This window comes from Atractosteus spatula, chromosome 3 (assembly GCF_055471065.1).
Source record: "Atractosteus spatula isolate fAtrSpa1 chromosome 3, fAtrSpa1.hap1, whole genome shotgun sequence".
NCBI lineage: Eukaryota > Metazoa > Chordata > Actinopteri > Semionotiformes > Lepisosteidae > Atractosteus > Atractosteus spatula.
Genome location: NC_142708.1, coordinates 58,992,571 through 59,013,999, shown reverse-complemented (window position 1 = coordinate 59,013,999; position 21,429 = coordinate 58,992,571). Strand labels below are relative to the sequence as shown.

The 21,429-nt window shown below is 36.9% G+C and overlaps 1 protein-coding gene across 2 annotated transcripts in view; it reads right to left on the bottom strand.

The window, feature by feature from the left end:
* The window catches only part of tnksa (tankyrase, TRF1-interacting ankyrin-related ADP-ribose polymerase a), a 140,486-nt gene that overhangs the window by 3,586 nt on the left and 115,471 nt on the right, over positions 1-21,429 (bottom strand). For both annotated transcript variants that reach the window (XM_088910194.1, XM_088910196.1), the window contains 12 exons: positions 21,122-21,267; positions 20,163-20,328; positions 19,122-19,341; positions 14,879-14,988; positions 12,367-12,555; positions 10,519-10,756; positions 9,947-10,029; positions 6,928-7,048; positions 5,698-5,795; positions 2,915-2,989; positions 2,205-2,310; positions 855-1,041 (listed from right to left, as the gene is read on the bottom strand). In XM_088910194.1, coding sequence (XP_088766320.1) covers positions 855-1,041; positions 2,205-2,310; positions 2,915-2,989; positions 5,698-5,795; positions 6,928-7,048; positions 9,947-10,029; positions 10,519-10,756; positions 12,367-12,555; positions 14,879-14,988; positions 19,122-19,341; positions 20,163-20,328; positions 21,122-21,267 — 1,739 coding nt within the window. The remainder of the gene's footprint in view (positions 1-854; positions 1,042-2,204; positions 2,311-2,914; positions 2,990-5,697; positions 5,796-6,927; positions 7,049-9,946; positions 10,030-10,518; positions 10,757-12,366; positions 12,556-14,878; positions 14,989-19,121; positions 19,342-20,162; positions 20,329-21,121; positions 21,268-21,429) is intronic.

Sequence of the window (21,429 nt, the reverse complement as noted above, 5' to 3'; positions counted from 1 at the left end):
TCAACTTGTTTAAATTAATGTTTGTCCCAATCATAAAGTGTCTTTGACAGTCTAAAAATATCACTGTATTTTTAACAAATATCTAGAAATCAAATCACTCAGAAAGTACCACCTTTTTATAATTTATGACAAAGATTAATTACTTAAAAATTAAATACTAATCAGTGCAACTGTATGTAAAATATGTCCTTTTCATTAAGAAGCTCAGCATACAATCATGCTTAAAACATCCTTTGATGCTTATGCATGATGTTAGCTGGTGTACCATAATGTGCAACATATGTAGCATTGAAACAGCCTATTCTATGATTAATTCCACACTGTGCAGAAAGATTGTATAAAAAAAGGCAGAGATACACTTGGATACAGGTTGTCACAACTTTTTTTTTTGCTGGTGTTTGAATTAGATCTCAGACAAACTGGAAAAAAAATATTCCAAATAACAATAAAAAACAATCCAACCTGACAAGGAATACATTTCAAGGTGTGTGTGTGTTATAAGAGGTACCTGATGGTGTATAATATTTTAAAGCAGAAATTCAGAATGATGCTAAGATTTTTTTAAAGGCAAAGTGGTCAAGAAACCACTGATACATTTGAGCAGTGTAGCTGACTTTTGCTTATAGAAAGGTACAAAAAGGAAGCATTGTCAGGCATCTCAAAATCCTGAAACAGCCACAGCTACTGAAAAAGAGGTGCAGGTTTTATTTCGTGTTCTAGCAGAAGATGGAGCAAGAAAACGAATACAATTCAAAAGTCAGACCCTGATTCTTTTAAATTATTGTGAATGCATCATTTTTGTAAAAAAAAGTGTGATAACACAGACACAGGTTCTTTTCTGTCAGTTCACTTACCTGTGGCAGATGTAACAGGATCGATCTTTGTGTGTGGGGCACCCTGTCCCGCCTCCTATCCCATACACGTACTGATTACTTTTCGAAGAGTTCTCGGCGAAATAGATCCCTGCGCCGAACATCCCACCAATGTAGGCATGCCTTTCATCAAAGCCCTTGTGAATAATGGCATTAATAAAGGGAGAACCTGGAAATAACGGATGGAACACAATTTAAATCCCAGAAAACATCTTATTCAAACCATATAAACAAGCACCGTGTGCCCGCATCCCTAACACAAATGGAAGATGATATCACCATGCCTGCAACACACCATTCAGAACAGACTTTCAGTAATATATACACTGTATAGACTGGAACATGTGCTTAATATATTAGTGGGCAGGTAAGTTCTCTCAAAAGCACTTTCTCTGTGGGAATTTTGTTACGAGACTAAATAATGATATAAACAGGGGTAGCAACACAATTACCCCGGTGCACATTATTTTTAATGTATTGTTATGCTTTCACTGGCAAAGGAAACCTGCTCTGGCCAAGGCACTCCCTTGAGGTATTTCCAAAACATTACTTTGCAAAGCTCAGGATCTGGACCTCCTTTTTGCCTGGCAATGCTGCCAACACACTGGAGACAGAGCTCGTTTGCAATACAGGAACTCCTCAGCCATTCAGTCTTGTGTGTCTCAGACATTCATTCCTTTTACCCATGTAAAACAGAGGCAGAGACAGGGTAAAGATGCCTTTCTGTCTTTGTTGTTAAGCCTCATTTGCATATTTTGTTTGCTCTTTGTATAAGCATGTTGTTTCCAGTGAAGTTCTTATTTGCAACTCTCAATTAGCAAAGCAAAACTGCTTCACAAGGCTGCCCATCAAGACTGACATGAAAATATTCTGGTCCAAAAAAAAGCTAAATACTTTAATGGATCTCTAAATAAAATCTTGTCAAAATTCATAACATTTATGTACAGAAAAGAAAACATTTTCATTTCTGTTTTCTGGCTAAATACTGACCTCAAACTTCTACTATTCCTCCCCCCAAAAATGAAGAGCAAAACTGTTTCTGGGGCAAAAACATTTGCAAAAGATCCTGCTAATGTAATAAAATGTACTGGGACCTAAGTACAGAATGTTTCTAAAAAAGGTATGCCACTAATGTGTTTACCAGCCATGTTTTCCAGAAACCTCAAAAACCAGCTTTGCTGGAATTGCATGTTATGCTAATTCAAGCAAAAATGAAGGAGCTTAAAATGAAGGAAAATGCAGAATATAAATTGTCTGCATCTTGATCAAATCCACTCACAAGCAAGGTGCTAGATACTAGAATGCGTACAATGGTAAAAATTGGTTCCTTACCGTGAAAAAGCATGCGCTCGTTATGGTGGTTGTGATTCTCGTCAGCTATCTCTTTCTGTCGGTGTGTATACCTTTCTCTCAGCTTCTTGTTCACGACTTTCTGGATCTGCAAATAAAAAAAATATTAATAAAGAGGTAAAATAAGATTTATCAGCACACCATGTTTTCAGGTGTGCTGATGCTACACTTATATGTGAGCTCATTTGTAAAATAAATGAGGCATCTGAAACTGATCATCTTTACATAGGACTACCTAAAAAATATAGCACATTCAGAATTCAAAACTCCTTGGTGGTAATTAAAGCAACAATGCAGTGGGGCTTCTGAATGAAAGGCTGGGAGCACTGCACTCCAGCACTTGATTTATGCAAGTAAGACTTATTTTCACCACAGTCACTTAAGTCCCTATTACACAACATTTCTTACAGAATTCAACTATATTAAAATTGATTTAGCTTTAGGACAATATTAATGTAACTGGAACAAGCACAGAGGTTAAAAATAACAGGCCCCAATGTCCACAGCAGGAACCCTGGCCTTGCCTATGATTTTATTCTGTGGGAACACAGTAAGGGAAATAAGAACATTGGATCATTTTATACCAAGGGCTTTTATGTTCTGAATACTGAAACAGTATTACAGGAAAGGAAATATATGTGTGAATAACACGTGGTGTGAGTGAGGTGCAGTGTGTATTTGTTTCAGCTTACCTTTAGGATGTTGTACCTGCTGAATACACCACCTGCATTTCCTCCATCTCTGTGTTCCCGAATTGTGCTCTGCATCTAAAACACCAGAGCTGTGTTACGGGGGAAGACGATTGCTGCATACATTTCACTGAGATGTCCCTTGCATACTCACATCTGGATCTAACTGTCAAAACCAGTATGCTATTGGTTGAAGCCTTGAGAAGAGAAATATTTTCAAAGTCATTCCAGCCACTACTAATGTACTTCTCAATGTGTGAATTTCTCACTGAGTGGACTTGTGACTGGTATCCTGCCCATGTGCAGTTCCACCTTGAGCCCTGACTAGATTAGGCTCCAGCTCAATGTGACCCTCCAAGGATAAAGTAGTAACTGAAATTACTGGATGTTTACAAGTTTGATTCCTGGTATTGGGAATAAAATTTTTAGGATATAATTTCTTGACATCTACCCTGTGAAGTACACTGAATACTTACTTCTCTGTGAGTATTCATATTAGCATACAGTAAGTGATGTGGAATTTACCCTCTCATATGTGCTACTGCTGAAACATTTATACACACACCAATATATGCATGTGCATCTCCTGCTGGTAATATAAGTATATGCACAGATGGATGTTAAGTGTCACATATTCCTCTTCTGTACATTAATGGTGGAGAAGAAACTGTACTTGTAGCCCTGCTAATCACTTAACACTGGTTTAAAACGGGAAAAAGCCATTCTTAACTCGACACAGCCACAGAAAAATGTTGTCTTATTGTTGTATGCATGTATAATGTATTCAGTTATGAAAAAATGTCCATTCTGTATATTCTGCTTACTGTTTTAAAATCTGAAAAAAACTGCATTTACAAGCATTTTGCTTTGACTTTCATGAATGCAAATAAGCTGGCATAATCCATTCTCCTCTGAACCAAAAACTTATTTTAAAGCTGATATTTGACCTTCAATTCAATATGTAACACTTGGTAATCAGTTAAAGCAAAACGTTTACAGCACTTTATATTACTTCCAATGCCCACGCTTTTCATTAGTGTAAATGGTATTGCTGTGCGAATTCTGGAATACTTCTTTATTATTTTACAACTTTTCTCAATAAAAAAGATGTTTTTTCTCCTCATGATACCTCACACTATTACATTATTTAATGCACCTGTACTAGTACAACACAAAATGCAAAGAACTCAGAGCTTCTTAAAAAAACAAACCCCTTTTCAACTTTTAAACTCACTAATATTAATAGGAATAAAATTCTGTCTCCAGATTTTCCAGTAAAGTTCTCCAGAGATAGTTTTAACTTTAACTTGCAGATACATCAAAAATATGTCATCTGAAAAACATTTTATTTCATGTGCATATTGATCAACTGACCACACTGGATCATTGAAATTAGTGGTGACAACAAGAAAGCATAACTGGAGCCAAGAAGAAGCAATCATCTAAAATTACTCACAATGGTACATAAGTGAACATGATGTTGCTTCAGTACTGGGTTGGGAAGTGTCATACAATGTGTGCACATCATGGCACAGTAAAGAAAATACCTTCCTCTTGCAGACACTAATTGTATTATATTATATAATACTGGCAAAATTAGTAGCACTGTACAAAGGCTAAATAACACCTTAAAATGCCCTTTTAGGGGTAATTTCAGAGATAAATGCTGCTTTTGCAATAACATTTCAACTCAAGATGACAGTGTCAAGTGGGTCATTTGACTGGTTTTCTTAATGTTTACATTGAATGTTTTTTTTAAAGTGTGTATATGCAAGTCTTTTTTTCACAGGGAGTAGCCCGATACTAGGAACTGCCCCCTCCCGACAAATACACTTTTAAAGCCGTGACTTTTAAAGTAAAAAAATTCTGCATGTTGCACACAAAATTTGTACTTAAATGTGTGCATCCCTAAATCTTTAAGCATTTAAAAACACAATTAGCAAAAAGTCAAAGAAAATTGTAAATAAACTTACAAACAGGAAAAAACACTTTGGCTTTAGTTGATTAAACTAAATAGATGATAAAATAATCTATTAAAGACAGGTCCTATTTTGGTAATTAATGTTAAGCTACTGAATAATTAATGTTTATAATGAAAATCACTTACAGTAAACAACAACAACTTTCTGACTAATGTGTAGGGTGTTGAGTTTTGGTAAATTTGCTTATTTAATATTGGTAAATACATACACATCTTAACACACATAGGCCAAACTATATTTTCTTATGTACAGCAAGCTCTTTTTTTAAACTAAACTTCAGCCTAGAATAGTCTACCCAGATGCAGGTAAGAACATTTTTTTTCTCAGATATACCCTGGCATGTACCTTCAGACATATGCTGTGACTGCAGTCGAATAGCTAGTATTAATGGACTTTAATATAATGGATCCATGTCCACTCGTCTTGTCCTCAAGGGTAGCAACTATTTATCTGAGCAATACTATTCATTTCATTCGTACTGCTTTAAGATTCTTCCTTGTTTCAATATCATTCAAATGTATAAGTGCCAAACTAGAAAGTGAGTTGCAAATGTTTATGGAAGGTTATTGGAAAACCTAGCAGGAATAAGAAGATCAGGCTATGATGACATAAACACCACATGGGGCTGCTTTTAACTCCACAGAATCTGAAGTGAATGGAAAACTGCTCTGTATTCCTCATATTGCCACTTTTTTGTGCCACGTTTTAAAAAAGGAGAAAAAATAATTGTTTGATAACTGGATGGGTTATAGAGGGTGTTTATGTTAAGGAAAACAGAACTGAAAAAGCAGAAGAGTGAAGCACCTCTTCTTCCACAGACTGGAACTCCTTGTCATCTGGCACCAGGTCAATGAGAACTGTTCCCTGACTGGCACAGTGAAATGTCAGATAAGGGTTGGTACCTGTAGTATCAACAACATAAACAAATTAGAGGCACGCAACCAAACAAATAATCCAGACAAATATGACACACACAAAAAACCTATGCAGCGTTCAGTCCAACAATCACAACTAGATCCCTTCAAGATTTTGGATAATCTATTCAGGCAGTTTTAAAACTCCTGCAGAAAAAATCCATATAAACCATTACCAGCAAGAAACCTATTTTACTTAATTTCAGTGATTAGAAAGAACTCAGGGGGTAGTTAAAAGACAAATGTTTGTGTAATGCTGAGAAAATTTCACAAGGGAGAAATAGGCGTTGTGTACACACCATGAAAATAGGCAATTGTAGAATGGACTGTGGGGTTATGCAAAGGACTTATTACTGAGAAGCCCCTTATGTTGTTTGGACATTCAGTGGCATGTAATCACCATTTTGTTCATTTTTAAACATTTTCTTCTTCATTTCTCCATTGAAGTAAACTGCCAAATAATACCATTAAAACCCTGTGGGTTATTCTGCTTTTATTCAGAAGCAAAGAATCATTACTGTTTAGTCACACACATTTTTGTGTCTGGTACTTTGTACTCTGTCGTACGTATTTAAAAATGTGTCTTTTTAGAATTTCAGGAAAGGTACACAAATTGATAGTCATGGTAGACACAGCTAACAGGTATTTTTCTATTGTGCCACTAAACAACTTTCTTCATCTATAGTTCAGTTCTATTTCTTTTACATATAACCTGCAAATACATATTCTGCAGCAACAAAAAAAAAATAAGTAAAGAACAATATTAGAAACAAGGCAGATTATTCTTATTATAGAGCAGCTTGCTTATTCTACCAATTATCTACCTTTAGAAAACAGGAATCAACTGTGGTTTTAGTTAAATAATAGTTACAAGCGTCTTTATAAGTTTTCAGAGATGAGGACGCATGTATTTTCCTAAAACATAGCAAGTTTTGAAAACCTTTCATTTACAAGGCAAAACATTTATCTGTAAACTATTAAAATCTTCCTCTGACAGTCTAATTGCACAATATGACAAGGGACGTCCTTTGCCGTTTATGAAATTGCACCATCTTCCGGTTGCTTCTGATGCAGTTGTCCCGAGAGATGACCTGTATCCTCTCCACCTTTGCCAGCTTACCTTGCTGCCCCCCCAGAAGCCTCTCTATTCCTTTGATCAGTTTGTGACGATGCCCATAGGCGTTGATGCCAATTTCCTTCAGCTCTTCATGGCCCATGTCCGCCAACACGTCCAATGTAATCTGAAACATTTTAGTGAGCAACAGATTAGCGTGGGAATGCAGATCACATCCTATTTTTAAAAAAAGGTTACGGAATAAAATATTTAATCAAACATACATAAGCATGGAAAACATCCACCCACTTTTCCATCACCGTCACCTTATGTTAATAACAAGCGGGCGTTTACTAGAATATTTCATAAAGTGTTGCTTTCTTCAAGAGGGGGATGGCTGAAGGATTAAATGCACATCTTAAAATAATCAAAGACTTTGCTTTTTAGATTTTCTACAAGGACTTGAATCTTTTTTTATTTTTGACTCATAAATGAATCATGATTTTTACTTTATTCTGCACAAAGTGAACACATACATGTTCCAAATAAACTAATAGATTATTAAAGAGGAGCAATGGCATCACAAGGAATACAGCAATACTCATTAAGAGACCACATAGCCTTGATCAGAAAAATCACATTTTTTTTTAGAAAAGATTGATTTCATATAGCCATTACTTGGTCACATTAAGGTACGTAATTTGTTTGCATTCAGTCAACAGATTATATGAATGGCTGGACTGTCACTGAACATTTTAAAAAGTATGCATCTCACTTAGATTTTCATATAGTACAGTACATAAAGAAACACAACAAACTGCTGCATCTAGATCTACAACTACCCCCTAAGATTAAAATAGTGTAAAAACTTTTAAGTGCAGTCACTTTGAGCAAAGGTATGCAACTTTGTTTAATCTATTCATGCCCTGCTCAATCAGGTATTGCTGTCTTTTAAGTGACACCGGACCATCTGTTTCGGGGTTTAAAGTAACTCATGAACACTTCACCTTCCTCCTTTGCAAGGGTTTTTTGACCCGAAAATGTCAGCAGACTCATTAGTTCGACCAAGTTACTTGTAGAGCAGTTATGATAGCATTGAGCTGTGAGTCACAGCTATGAATTACCAAAATTTCACCATTCGTTTGCCTTTCTTGATTTTGTTATTACACTCTATAGTCTTACCTACTGTGAACATCCAAATTGCTACCAATTCCTAGGTAGGAAATAAAATATTCCAATATCACTTGTATGACCAATGATTGGATAACCAGAAGTTGCATCTTTGGATATCTACTCACAATATTGCTGTATTTAAAGTGGTAAAACCAAGACAATTGTTTTGCAATGTTGTTTTGTTAAGGTATTGCTGTATTTTATATTAATTTGATGTACAGTAGGTGATTCTTTGTCAGACACCAAATGAATATACAAGATAAGCAAAACAATTAAAGAAAAAGCTTTTTTTAAAGACAAGTACATTTTTTAACAGGTACAATAACCTGTTTTATCAGAGGGGGGATAAAAATAAAGATTATGGAATGATTAGGGACTTGGATTGCTTACAGATAAATTACATGATATTTTCACGTGTTCATCACTCAACTATTAAAAATGAAGTTCATTCCACAGGAAACATGCAAAACCATAGAGAGCAGAAAACCATAATTTTACACCAACATACAGTCTCTGCCACACAGTAAAATGAAAAGAGGAACCTTATGAACTTAAAAAAATACAATATGAACAGTGAGGACAGTGGAAAAAATAATGTGTTCCTGCATTCTGGAATTTCAGATGAATTATTAAAAATGAACTACTACAAAACAGCTCAAAATTCAGACAGCTATTAGCAAGAAGTAGGTAGGAGGTACGGTTACAGACGCTCGTCCTTCACCTTTGGTGCTCAGTCTCTACCACTGCTCTCATTCAAATGGTGGGTCTGTTTGATTACTGTTGCCCCAACTGAACAAACAGCTTTTCACTACTTACTAAACGAATAAAACCTTGATGTTATTGAACTTCTGCAGCTTGTAATAAATCTTATTTTGCATAGCTCTGATGGATGAAGGAAGAGATATATGAAAGCCTGGCTATTTAGACTTCAAATGGAATATGATTACGAAAAATGGCAAAATAAGACTGTACAAATAAGGTACATTTAATGTGAGAACATAACTTATTATTTAAAACATATTTGGCTTTTATTCTTCCTCTCTCTCTATGTAGTCGTATTAGACGATTCACTCTTGAGTACAAAGAAAATGCTACAGGTCCTCTTTAGATAATTCAGGTCCATAAAGAAACCTGAAGTAATAAATTGAGATCTCTAATTGAGATAGTCAGCGCAGATGTGTCTATTTTTTACAGAACTCCACTTAGAGCACTTATTTCTCAAGATCTGAGACATCACATATGACTATTCCTACAAACTCATCCTAACTTCACAGCATTCCACCAATATAGCAAGTTATCATCAATTGCTTTATTATGGATGAGATTGTAGCAGTAATGTCACTGATATCCTACTTGCCACGCTTGAGCCCCACTGAAACTTTGCGTGGTAAGCTGGAACAATGTGTGGTATCTGGGGCTCAAAGACCAGTAAACAGGTGCACACTTGTTCAGGCACTGAGAGAGTAACGAATACATCCCACAGGACTGCATCTGCTACCTGGAGCAAAGCATGAGTTGACTGTTATACACTTGATGATATCCTTGTGGATTTGTTGCAGTTGTAATTGATGTTTCTTTTGGTGTCCAGGATATAATGCACTGAGGAACTGCAGCCAATTGAAAGGACAATTATGTATAGGAAGTTCTCTTATATTCAAGAAAGGGCTTATGTGACTGTTTTGAACAAGCTTCAAGCAAAAGCAGTGAACAAGCGACTGTTAAAAAAATAAATGAGATTTTAAATGAAGAAATCCACAGTGACAGCAGCTGCTGTCTATTTCCGTCTCTGTGGTTTATCTGTCTGATGAAATTGTATACAAGCGAATCCCTGAACTGTTAAATATTTCAGTAGTTTAAACATACATACACAATATTTTCAAGGTCTTTCCTCTGTTTTCTGTAAAGTCCTTACCTGCTCTCTCTCAAATATGTCTCTAAGATGTTCGAGACCCAGACTCTTCAGGAACTGACTGATGTTCATATCAAGCACCGCCACTGTAAAACAAAAAGACTTTAGTCATTTTTCACCACCCAGTAAATGAAATTCCCTAGATTGCCTTTGGTTTATTTCCGTCATCACCCAAAACCTCAACTGCTAAGCAGAGGGAATGGCAAGACTTCTTTTCATTCAATTACTAAATGCACATTTCAGCATATGCCTTTGTGGGACTGCAATGGCAAATCAAACTAGTGGAATTATACCCAACTGGTCCAGAAGATAAAGACAAGCCCAAAATTCCTCTCTCCTTTTTAAAGAATTAAATTCAGATTTCAGCACACTGCAGGGCAAGCAGACACTGTATTCTCCACAGTAAGCAATTAATTACAACACTTATCCTCATTTCTAGGACTGCTATCGTAATAGCTACAAAACAATTAACTTCACCATGCTTTTAAGGAGTTCTTAAATTAAAGTGTGCTCTGTGTCTCGCTTCTCTGAAAATGAGTACTGCGTCACTCCTAGGTAAATAGTTTGTCACTTACTCTCCCCTTCCTTCCTCTCAGTACCAGTGGCTCCGTCTGCGGCACCTGAGGCCCCGCTGACAGCCAGCTCTGCCAGTGGCCCCGTCAGGTTGTCGATGCTGCTGGCAGCGGAAAGGCAGGACGGTGTTGAGGCTGGTGAGATGACGGAGGCACTGACCACTGTGGCCTGGGGCTTGAAGCAGCTGGGCAAGGCCTCAGGAGGCATGGCATCTATCAGGAGCGCTCTGATATCATCCGCCTGAGAGACGGCCACAAGACAAACAAGACAGGAAACTTAGCTCAGTGGCATCAGTCGATTCCAGTCACCATGACCCTTTAGCCTGTGATAGCATGGGGGAAGAAACAGAAAAGCAAACCATGTCGACAAAACTGGTGAGGTACAAGAAAGCAACAATTCACACTACACATGGCATTTCACCTTCATAGCTGGAAAAATGGCACAATCTAACAGCGACAGACACCTATGTTTGGGACATATTGGTTACAGAAAGGACAGTCTGAAAATCAGTTGAGAAGGACAGCTCTGTTTTGCTGAAACAAAGAGCATATCTCAAAAATGAAATCTATGAATGGAACAAGATTAAGTGCAAATATTGAATAGACAAATATTAATAGTTTACATATTTGCAAGTTTGGGGGATTTTTACTGTTCAGTAGAAGTCAGAAAGTCTTAAGAAACAGGAAATGTCTCACACAAGAAGCCATTGAGTCTCGATGCTTAGCGTTCACAAACGTGCACAGTAGTTTAAGTAGCAGCAGTAAAAGGGGGCAAAGAGGTAAAAAACATAAAGCAACATTAAAAAGGCACAGTTATTTTCTCAATAAGAATACGATTGTTTCACAGAACACAAAAGTTCAGTTTTATCCATAAAACTGCAAAATTGTTAAAAAACTGCTAAGTACTGTAGACAAAGTAAAAAATACCGTCATTATTAGGTCCATGGGAATAACTATGTTCTTACTTCAATTTAAATTAAATAACAGTTAATTAACTTAAATTATCTCGCAGTGATAAGGCAATGATTTAAGGGAAGGGATATCTTTAATTTAGGAGCTATTTTATTCACCCACGCACTGTAGTTCTGCCTGTTCTACCAGTCATTTCCAAAGAGATCTATTTCATAGAAAAGAGTACATTTAATGGAGCATGACGTTCCCAGGTAATATGAATTAGTCAACTTGTGAACTGAATATTACAGATTAGCACTAACTTCCAACTTTTCAAACTGTTAAAGAAGTTGACAAAAAAGTGACTCTGGGATTACCTGCAAGAACATCTGATACTTGCTGTAACTATACTGATGATGTCACTGCCCTCAATGAGTGCATGTGGATTTTAGAGTCAAGAGCTACACAGCACTGTGAGGAATTCAAATGTGTATCAAAAATTACCTTAGTGTGTTAACAATTTGTACAGCATTGCCTCACAGGACTTCCAAGTGAAGTATGCATGCATCTGTCAGCTCTCTCATTACCTCCCATCTCCCAAAGACATAAAGGGTAGGTCTGATTAGTGGTTTTAAATTCTCTCCCCAATTTCAACTGCAGGTCCTCCTGAGTTAGGGAATGGGGCAGAGGGAGTTTTTGTATACCATGTCTCTCATTCCTACCTGGACTGCATACAGGTTACATGAATGTGTTAAAGATAGCTGTATTATCATTCATCAAGCACGTGTACACCTTTCAACTGCTTTCTTTCAAGGTTTCGTAAAGAAGACTTTTGAGACATCCAATCTCTTCCTCTGCAAGTGCTTGTTACTTTGCGCCTGAATTGTATAAAGGTATGGCCAAGGGGGGTGCTAGGATCTTCGATGTGCTTGTAGCTTGTGACCCTAGGTCAGCCCTCACCGTTGCCAGGTCCAGGGGCGTCTGTCCTTCCTGGTTCTTCATAGTGGGATCAGCTCCATGGGCCAGAAGAAGAGCACACAGCTGGGTCCGCCCCTTCTGGGCTGCCTCATGGAGGGGGGTGAAGGCCCATTTGTCGGTAGCATTAACGCAAGTGTTGTACTTGATTAAGAGAGCTGCAATGTCCACATGCTGTTACGAAAAATACGATCAAAGTGAATATCCTTTTGGTCCATGCACCTCAGTTAATATTTCAATATAACAAATTTCTACACCAGTAGTCGTCTCTGGATTGTACATAAATAGTTAATATTCTTTAACAATTTCCATCATTTCCTTGTAAGCAAATCATATTAAAAAAAGATGCAAATGGATTAAACTTTCATTGGAATGCGTTTAGAAAAGACTGGAATTGTACAAGATCAATTAGAATTCTAAACAGTGAATTTGGTTTACTATTCTCAATTTTTCATTGAATATTTTCTTATTCACAACACCGGTATGCAGACACACATTAAACTAAAAGAAAACTTTGGTCCCTATTTGATGAAGTTAGTACAAACTAGTGAAGTAAAAAATAATGCTTTTGTACTAGCCAAAAACTTTCTGCAGAATTGTTATGAGTTGTTATTATGTGTTGTACTGCATAAGTTACTTTCTAATCTTGATTGCTTGCTTGCTTGCTTTTATACTCAATCCTGGGTTGCCTTAAGGCAATTATATTTTTTAAGCAAACTTCCCTCATGTAAACTGTAGACCCATTCGTGCCAGAACATTCAAGGTCAAAAGAGTGAGAGCAGATGATTACCAGAACGACAGCACTATTAGAGCTAAGGCTGGTCTCAATTCTCTGTGACAGGAGGTAGATTCACAGGCTATGCAGAAGTGCTGTAGCAATGTGTAATTCTGACACTGTAGGAGCCACACACACAGATTGCACCTCTAGCTCCCAGACAGGAAAGAGAAATGTGCTTTGTGAAAGTGACCTAACTGCTGCTTTTAAATAGCCTTTTCTTTTTCCAAGAGCTTATCGAATTTCAAGACCATATAAGCTATAAAATAAAGTAATGGTATAAAAACAAAGCTGAACACTTATAAATTCTGCACTCATCTACACTAAGCTCAATGCTTTTTATCCCGTTTACTATATGAGCTTCCCTTGCGCGGACAAAAAATATTTCACCTCGCATATGACCAAGAAGCATCTCATATCAATCCACTCAGGTTCTCTATGATTCTATTCATGGGATTTTATTCAGCTACTGAACTCAAAACACTGTACTTCAGCACTAATGATATTTGCCAGGTACTTGAGCTATCCAGAGGAGTTCACAGTGTAGCAAAGAGGCTAATTGACTTCAGCTGATTTTATCTCAATAATTTACAGGTCACGTTAATCACAATCTCTGTTAACAGGACATGGATGCCTTATGAAATCATACTTTACGTTTTAAAACTGCAGTGTCTTGCTCTTGTCTGCTTAAAACTAAATTATTTTCTTTCTAAATTCTAGTGGCCAGAGACTGGCAAGGTAATGCTTAGGTTTATAAATGTAATAGGCGTTTGAAAAAATATTACATGGATCTCACGAATAGCTTGTTTTTCTTCACATTCCTTTAAAAAGTTTATTTCAATATTTTTGTTAAGGAAGTTAACGAAGAAGGCATGACTTACAATGCACTGATTTCCATTTAGCCGATGTCAACATTTCATGTACAGTCCCCAATCAGGAGATGTGTAACAGATTAAATGAATTTCAATTAAGAACATATGTACTCCATGGTAGTCTTATTTAAAGAATGAGATTTTACAGCCTGCTGCTCAGCCATGCCAGGTCACAGTTGCCCAGAATTATCCATATTATTTCAAATATAATTATATTATACCACTGATATCTCACGGTCTCTTCAGAATCAGCTAGTAGTGAACGAGTGATAAAATGAAATGACAGGAAAAATTCAGCTCTAATGAGAAGTTGCTCAAAATAAAAAAACTATATTTCATGATGGTCCTGCTTCAAACTAAAAAAAATAAAGAGCAACCTATAATGAATTAACAATATTCTAAAACTTAATTTAAAATTTCCAAGAGCAGAAATTTCAATTTGTACCTTTTGTGGCAAATTACATGCTTTGTAGTCCCAATCATTTTTAACCAAGTTAGTTTTGAGAGACAATGACATTTAATGACTCCAAACATCAAAACCCAAATTCCTACATTATGCCTCTATCATTTCTTTCTCTAAAGAAAAAGACAATCTTGACTAAAGATAACAAGGGCACGAACCAACAACAAAAAGGCTGAAATTTAATCTAGGCAAGTAAAGAGAAAAGATGCATTAGCATTGCATTCAATACGGCAGTTCTTTCCCACTGTCATGCAATAAAGTCATGACGAGTTAAATGAATTAGTGCTGTTGAAGATGTATAGAAATAAATTAGATAAAGCACTTACAAAGACCAAATTCTGGAAAACAAAAAATCAAGCAAGAAGCAGGCTGTGTGGTCATACTCACTCCATAGGAGGCTGCATTGTGCAGTGGAATCAGACCTCCTTTGTCCTGGGCATTGACATCTGCCCCATGTTCAAGAAGGTACTCTGCTACTTCCAGATTATTGTACCCAGCTGCAGGGAACACAGAGAAGGCACTGCATCATACTCAATCACACATCAAAGCCAAAAGCCAAGTCTGTTCCACTCACTTAAAACTCAATTTCCATTTTGCAGTTGCAGAAATAAAAAAAAAACATTAAACCTAGACCACACAATACACTACACTAAGAAATCACCTGCTGATACTCTGATATACATGTTAACACCCCTAGTAATGGTGTGGTGTTTTTGCAAATATGTTATGTTTTAAAAATATTGTTGCACTGAAATAATAATAATTATAATATTTCCATACAAAGTTACCAAGATCTAAATACGTCAACAATATTTACAGTGCTGTGAACCTGAAACACAGACTCCAACAGACAAGGTTTTACTATCTAACCCTCTACATTTTCCTTCGTGATACTCCACACATGGTAAAAGATTCGCAAACTGAACCTGAATCATTCTGAAAAAAATGCACAACTTGCTAGGCTCCCAAATAAACATCTTTAAAAAAATCAGAATATTTGGAAAAAAATTTTTAACATTTAATCTAAAGCTAAAGCTGAATGTACCCAGACATGCAAAAAAATCTTTAGCATTCCGTAGTTTTCAGCTATGGCAATTGGCATATTAAATGTATGCAATTTCTACTTTTGTGCATGCTTTAATGGATGGAATTAGCAAGAAAAGTGCTGTAAGTACTGCAACTATCTTCCCATTATAGGGTGTTAAGAAAATTTTCCATCCACAGTATTATTTTTGTTGATTACTGGAAGCCCAAATTCTTCAACATATAACAGCTTGACTTGCACAGCAGAAAGAGAATGATGAAAGATTATTCCCCTTTGACTTTATGCTTTACTCTTGGAAAAAAAAAATCAATGAGACCAGCCTAATCTACGGGTTCTGGAGCACTGAACATGCACACAAAAAGCTTCTTCCAATTCGATAGCCTGAAAATAGATTTTTTTTTGGTTTACAAAAACCTTCAATCTTGGATTCAACTGTTTTGTGAAGTCAGGCTCCAGTGTGTAGGGTAATCATATAAACGATTTTTGATATAAAGATGACACATATATAAAGATGATTTTGTGTGTAAAAATACTGCAGACATTTCTGCACATAATAAGTGATGGCAATCCACCCTTTTTAACTAAAATGTCTGATAACTATGGGTTCCTAAACATGCGAAATAAAAAAACGTTCATAATTTTAAAAAAAAATTGAGATGTTTACTGTTTAATATTTTAAACAATCAAGTTGTCCGTTTCAAATCTAGCTGAAGCAACAAACTACTGAATTGCATCTGAAATGCAACATTCCCAGTGTGTACTGTAAGGGCATCTCAGACTATCTGGTTCTTCAGAAGTGGCTGAAATCTTACTGCAGGCTATATATACACATTTAAAAAAACTGAAGCTGCTGAAGCTCCTAATTACATAGAAACATTATTTTCCAGCTTCCTGCAGAGAAAGCAGCTGTGATATTGAAGAGCTTTTTAAAATAACTTTAACGAGTCACAAGAATATTCTTTTATTTTTCAAAATTACAATACTAAGAGACCAGCTTGAAAAACACTACCAGACATGCTATTCGGGAACTGACATTCTGAACAATTATATATGCCTGGCACTGAGGCGCAATACTTGTCTAACGAAGAAATTATCTTTCTGCTTTTCTTGAAATCCAGAACTTAAATCTTGTGGTAATTTAAAGAGTTTTATAACTGAAAAATAAATATTCAGATCACATTTAAGCATAAGCTGCAAATAATGTTCAACTTGAAATCCTATTCATTAACTAAGGAGAAAGAAATTTGATACAAAATACAAAATTTGGTAAAAAATCTTACGTTACATATTTTAGTAGCTAGGCTTGAATATTTTTACGTTTCCTGAAAAAAAATCTGGAAAAAACATAAGCTTCACAGTTCACTGATTAGTTCAAGGTGTCTCTTATTCTTTAATATCTCATTAATTGCTTAGTCTGGGTTAGCCTGAGGTCAGGAAGTATTATTAAATACTTTAACCTTCAATTATAGCAATTTATTTTTCTATATTCAGTGATTTTAATAGTAAAACTACCATGGGACTGCATGTAAAAAAATTAAGACAAAATTAGGAGAGTTGCATTTCTGTAGACTTCCTGACATTGGCTTTTATGTTCTAAAATCGCATTTAATCATATCTTAAAAGCTTAAGTAAGACTGGGCCTGGTCAACACTGTGATGGGAGACCTTCACAGAAAAAACAAGGTCTTGCTATAAGTAGGGTTTGTGGACCAGTAGGTGGAACTCTTTCCTCTAGACCAGAATTTTCAAACCAGTGCCACACTAAGGTGAAGGTAGATGCTATCTAAGAGGAGCATCCTACACACCTAAAATATTAAACCAACTACACAATTATTAAAGATCCAATGGTGCTGTTCAGAAGAGTAGGGGTGTTAACGTCTGCATACTAGTTAAATTCCACTTTGGTGCAGTTTTCCTTAAGGTCTAGCTTTGTTCAGTTTGTTAAGTAGCTTCTCATTTGTCTGCCTTATCTGCTGTGTAGAAGTCCATATATATTTGCAGCACTTTGGTATCCTTAGGGATAAAGTACACTATGCACGTGTAAGCCATTATTTGTTATAGTACAGAAGACAAATGATAATCTTTTCACATTCTTTTCGTAATTTTAAATATATTAGTCTTTGCTGAAATGTATTTAATCAGACAGCAATCTCTCAGGTAAATTCTGTGAACTCCAAAATGTAAAAGGCCAAACAGAGACAAGACTTGCTGCCAATTAAATGCTCACTTACAATTGTATCTATATGAAATCTCCAAAGAAAAAACACTTTCTCTGGCCATTAGTATTAGCTCTTGCTTCTACAGTCTATGACTATGGCTATTTATTCCCACTGCAATGATTTCTCAACAATGACACCCTGGCCCAGAGCTGCTCCAGTAGTGTCACTATCCATCTGGTGCCTGTACTATTTGCCTCTGCATTCCAAAAAACTGGAGAGCATTTCTGAACTTTTGCCATTTGTGTACCGACATTGGCAATTCCTTCTTAAAAGGACATGTGATCAATGTCAATGACATGTTTTAGAAAAGGCTTAGGTGGTCCGATATAGAAAGTAAGCTTTAACAGACTTATTTTCTGTAATGGGTATACCGACACTTTTGTGACAGAAGTATATGTTGACTAACATTTGTCATCAGATGTATTCACAGGAGGTCTAAAGTTAAAAATCTCAAGCCATCACTGGAAGCAATTTAAGCTGCACATTTACGATGAATGCTTTGCATCATGCAAGTTGCAGATACTTGTGGGATTTTGTTCAATTCCTCTCCCAGAGCCTGGAAAAGCAGTGACTGTTCAGAGGTCTCTGAGCCCTAGGTACCATACACCATCCAAGGCTATTCCACAATGATTCAGTGAAATTGAGTTTGGTCAGTAAGGGCATCCACGGCACTGCGGTCATATTCTCAAGAAAATCATTACTGTATAAGCAGCATGTGGACGTTTGGTGTTCAGATGGAATGCTGTCAATTCAGACAGACTACAGGAAGTGTTCTAAGTGAGGTGTAAGGAGGACTTGATCAGCATAGTGCTATGCAGACAAATTGCAACCAAGCAGTACAAGTGGAATTTTGTAGCAACTAGACACTCCTGCCCAGGACGCCACAGTTAGACATATTCATCAATCAGTCACGGTAAGCTGCCATGACCTGTGTTTTACCAATCACAGACTGCATTTGGCAGTAATGCCTGGCTAGGTTAGAAACTGTCTAACTGTAAACACCCCAGATGGCGAGCAACAGAGTGGAGATTTCATCCAACTTCTAACATACTAATGGCTCAAAGGCAACGTTGGTTCCTTTCTGTGTTCTTCATTCATGATTTACACCAGGGCTTGAAATCCTACAGGGTAGGCCAGCTCATCATCTATGCCCAACCCATTCTCTCACTAATGAGGCAATTATTTCTTAAGTAAGTTACAAATAGTCAAGGTGGAACTGTGTAGCAGTGCTCAATGTAGGACTTAATTTCTATCCACTGATTATATAACAAACAAAAATGTAGGTGCTTAGATACATGTGCAGAAAACAGTTGTCAAGATATTTCCATCCAACATTTGACTGGATGGGCAGTCAGTGGTGGCTCTACCTGCTAAATGCAACGGAGTTGAATTGCGCCCCTGGGTGTCCCTGCAGTTGATGTTCTCTGGGCTGCACAGTTTCTGCACTCTGGCCAGGCACCCCTTCTTGGCAGCATCCAGCAGAGCCGCATCCCCCCTCAGCAAGTCCTGGATGTCTGTGTCACCCTCTTTCACCATGTCTAGAGGCGTGTTTCCATCCCGGTTCTTCTTTGTAGGATCAGCCCCATGCTGTAAATCAAAGGAATGAGTTCAAAAAAAGTCTTGCATGCTTAAGCAAAAAAAAAATCCCAAAAAAGTCTCAAAGATTTTTGCTTTTTAAATTAAAAAAGACAGGGAAGGCAAAAGTGGATGTCCTGGCACAGAAGAAAGAAGGCCATTCCTTGTGTAACACTATTGCAGGGATAATTTTTGGAAGAGAAGATACAAAGGCAATTCATGAAGGTTAATGACATTTTTCAGAGATCATTAACATTAACTGATCACCAGAGTCTCTTACACAGCAATAATGTCAAAAAGTTAAGCTCACAGTCAGCACTCTTTCACGTGATTATGGCATTCTTGTTGAATGGAACGATGATGAAACGTATTTGGACAATTACAGCACAACAAATCGTTCAAATATAGAAAACAAAACTTCCCAGAAATAAATAAGACTTTGTTGCATTCTATTCAGCTTAGTTAAATGTTTTGGCTGATGTGAATGTCAACACATCTGAATAAATTTCAGTATTCTTCAAATAATAAAACTGTTGAATGGAGAAGAGTTTTTGAAAATGCCAAATACCATACTCTCTAGAAGCTTTCGCTTGTTGACGTTAACAAAAGGACAACATTCTGCAGGTTAAGACCTAATATTATAAGCACAATACCCCCCTTTAATCTCCTCAAAGGCAAGCTAATAAAATGACATCTAAGCAAACAGAAATTAAATGGAAATGAACTAACTCAAAAAGGTATACTGAAAGATATGTTAAGTTCACACTTACATTTCTTTATGGGCGGACAGGTTTAAGAATGGAAGGCAGGATGAGCATAATAGCCAAGCATACCTTTAAGAGCAGCTTGCAGATTTCATATTTTCCTTTGGCCGCTGCTTCGTGCAGAGGGGTGAACTTCCATAGGTCTGCAACATTGACCGAAGCCCCATGTCTGACCAGTAGCTCTGCTACTTCATAGTGTCCATATGAGCAGGCATTATGCAAAGGAACCAAACCCCTGAAAGAAGGGCACAAGCCAGACATCAGCGCGCAGCATAGCTATTTGGCTCTTTAGGTACAGAAGACAGCTGCCTTCAGAGTCATAAAAAAGCCACAGTTGAGATTCCACTCACAGCTAGAATCTACCTTTTCCTATACAAAGACATTATCCATATTTAGCTCATCCTTACCGATAGGAAAATAAGCACTTTCATTTTTTATTTAGATAAAATCATGAGCATGACAGCATGTAAATCCAATTAAGAGAAAGCAATCTTAAAAAAGTCAATGAAAAGACTAGGCATCACTACAGCACAGTGCTTCTTTTAATATTATCCCTCAGAGGCCATTTACAGCCAAGGGTAAGGAATGACTGTGCATTTGCAGAGAAAGAGAAGAATGTTACCTTTCTTAAATACCATTCTAAAATGTTTAATTTACTTTCAGAATAAAACTAATACAAAACTGGTAATAAGTAAAGCAGGATTAGTACTAACAACGGGGCAGCATCCCATTTTAAACCTTCAGGAAGTTCACAATACAACCGGCCCTGAATAAAATCTGCAGGAAATAAATATAAGATGAATCTGACATTGCTGCCATAATCTCTCCAAGATGTTGAGCAATCTTTTAAATGTTAAAGGTGCACTGACAATGTGGCACCTTTTCAGTGCACACAGGCAGCATGGAGATGCCCGAGGCTAAACAAGCAAGTATTTCTTGTCAGTTAAAAACACCTCAGCATGGACTGATCTGCAACACGGCCTGCAGCAGAAGAGAGCAAGTATCTGGACACCAGGAAAGGGTCATACCCTTTGTCTTTGGCATGGACATCGGCCCCATGGTGCAGCAGGTACTCCACCACAGACACGCGGTTATAACCTGCGGCAAAGTGTAGGGGGGTAGAGTGACGACCCTCCAGATCCCGGCAATTCACATTCTGCGGGGAGCACAGTTGCTGAAAGAAACAAACCGTTGATTTAAAACATCTAAAACATCTTATATGCCACAAAAATATGAGGTAACACAATCTTACAATACTGGAATATCTAGGCTCTAATGTCTTCTCTTAAACATCCCAGTCTTTGCTGGTGCTGAAGACAATGTGTTACAGAATTCA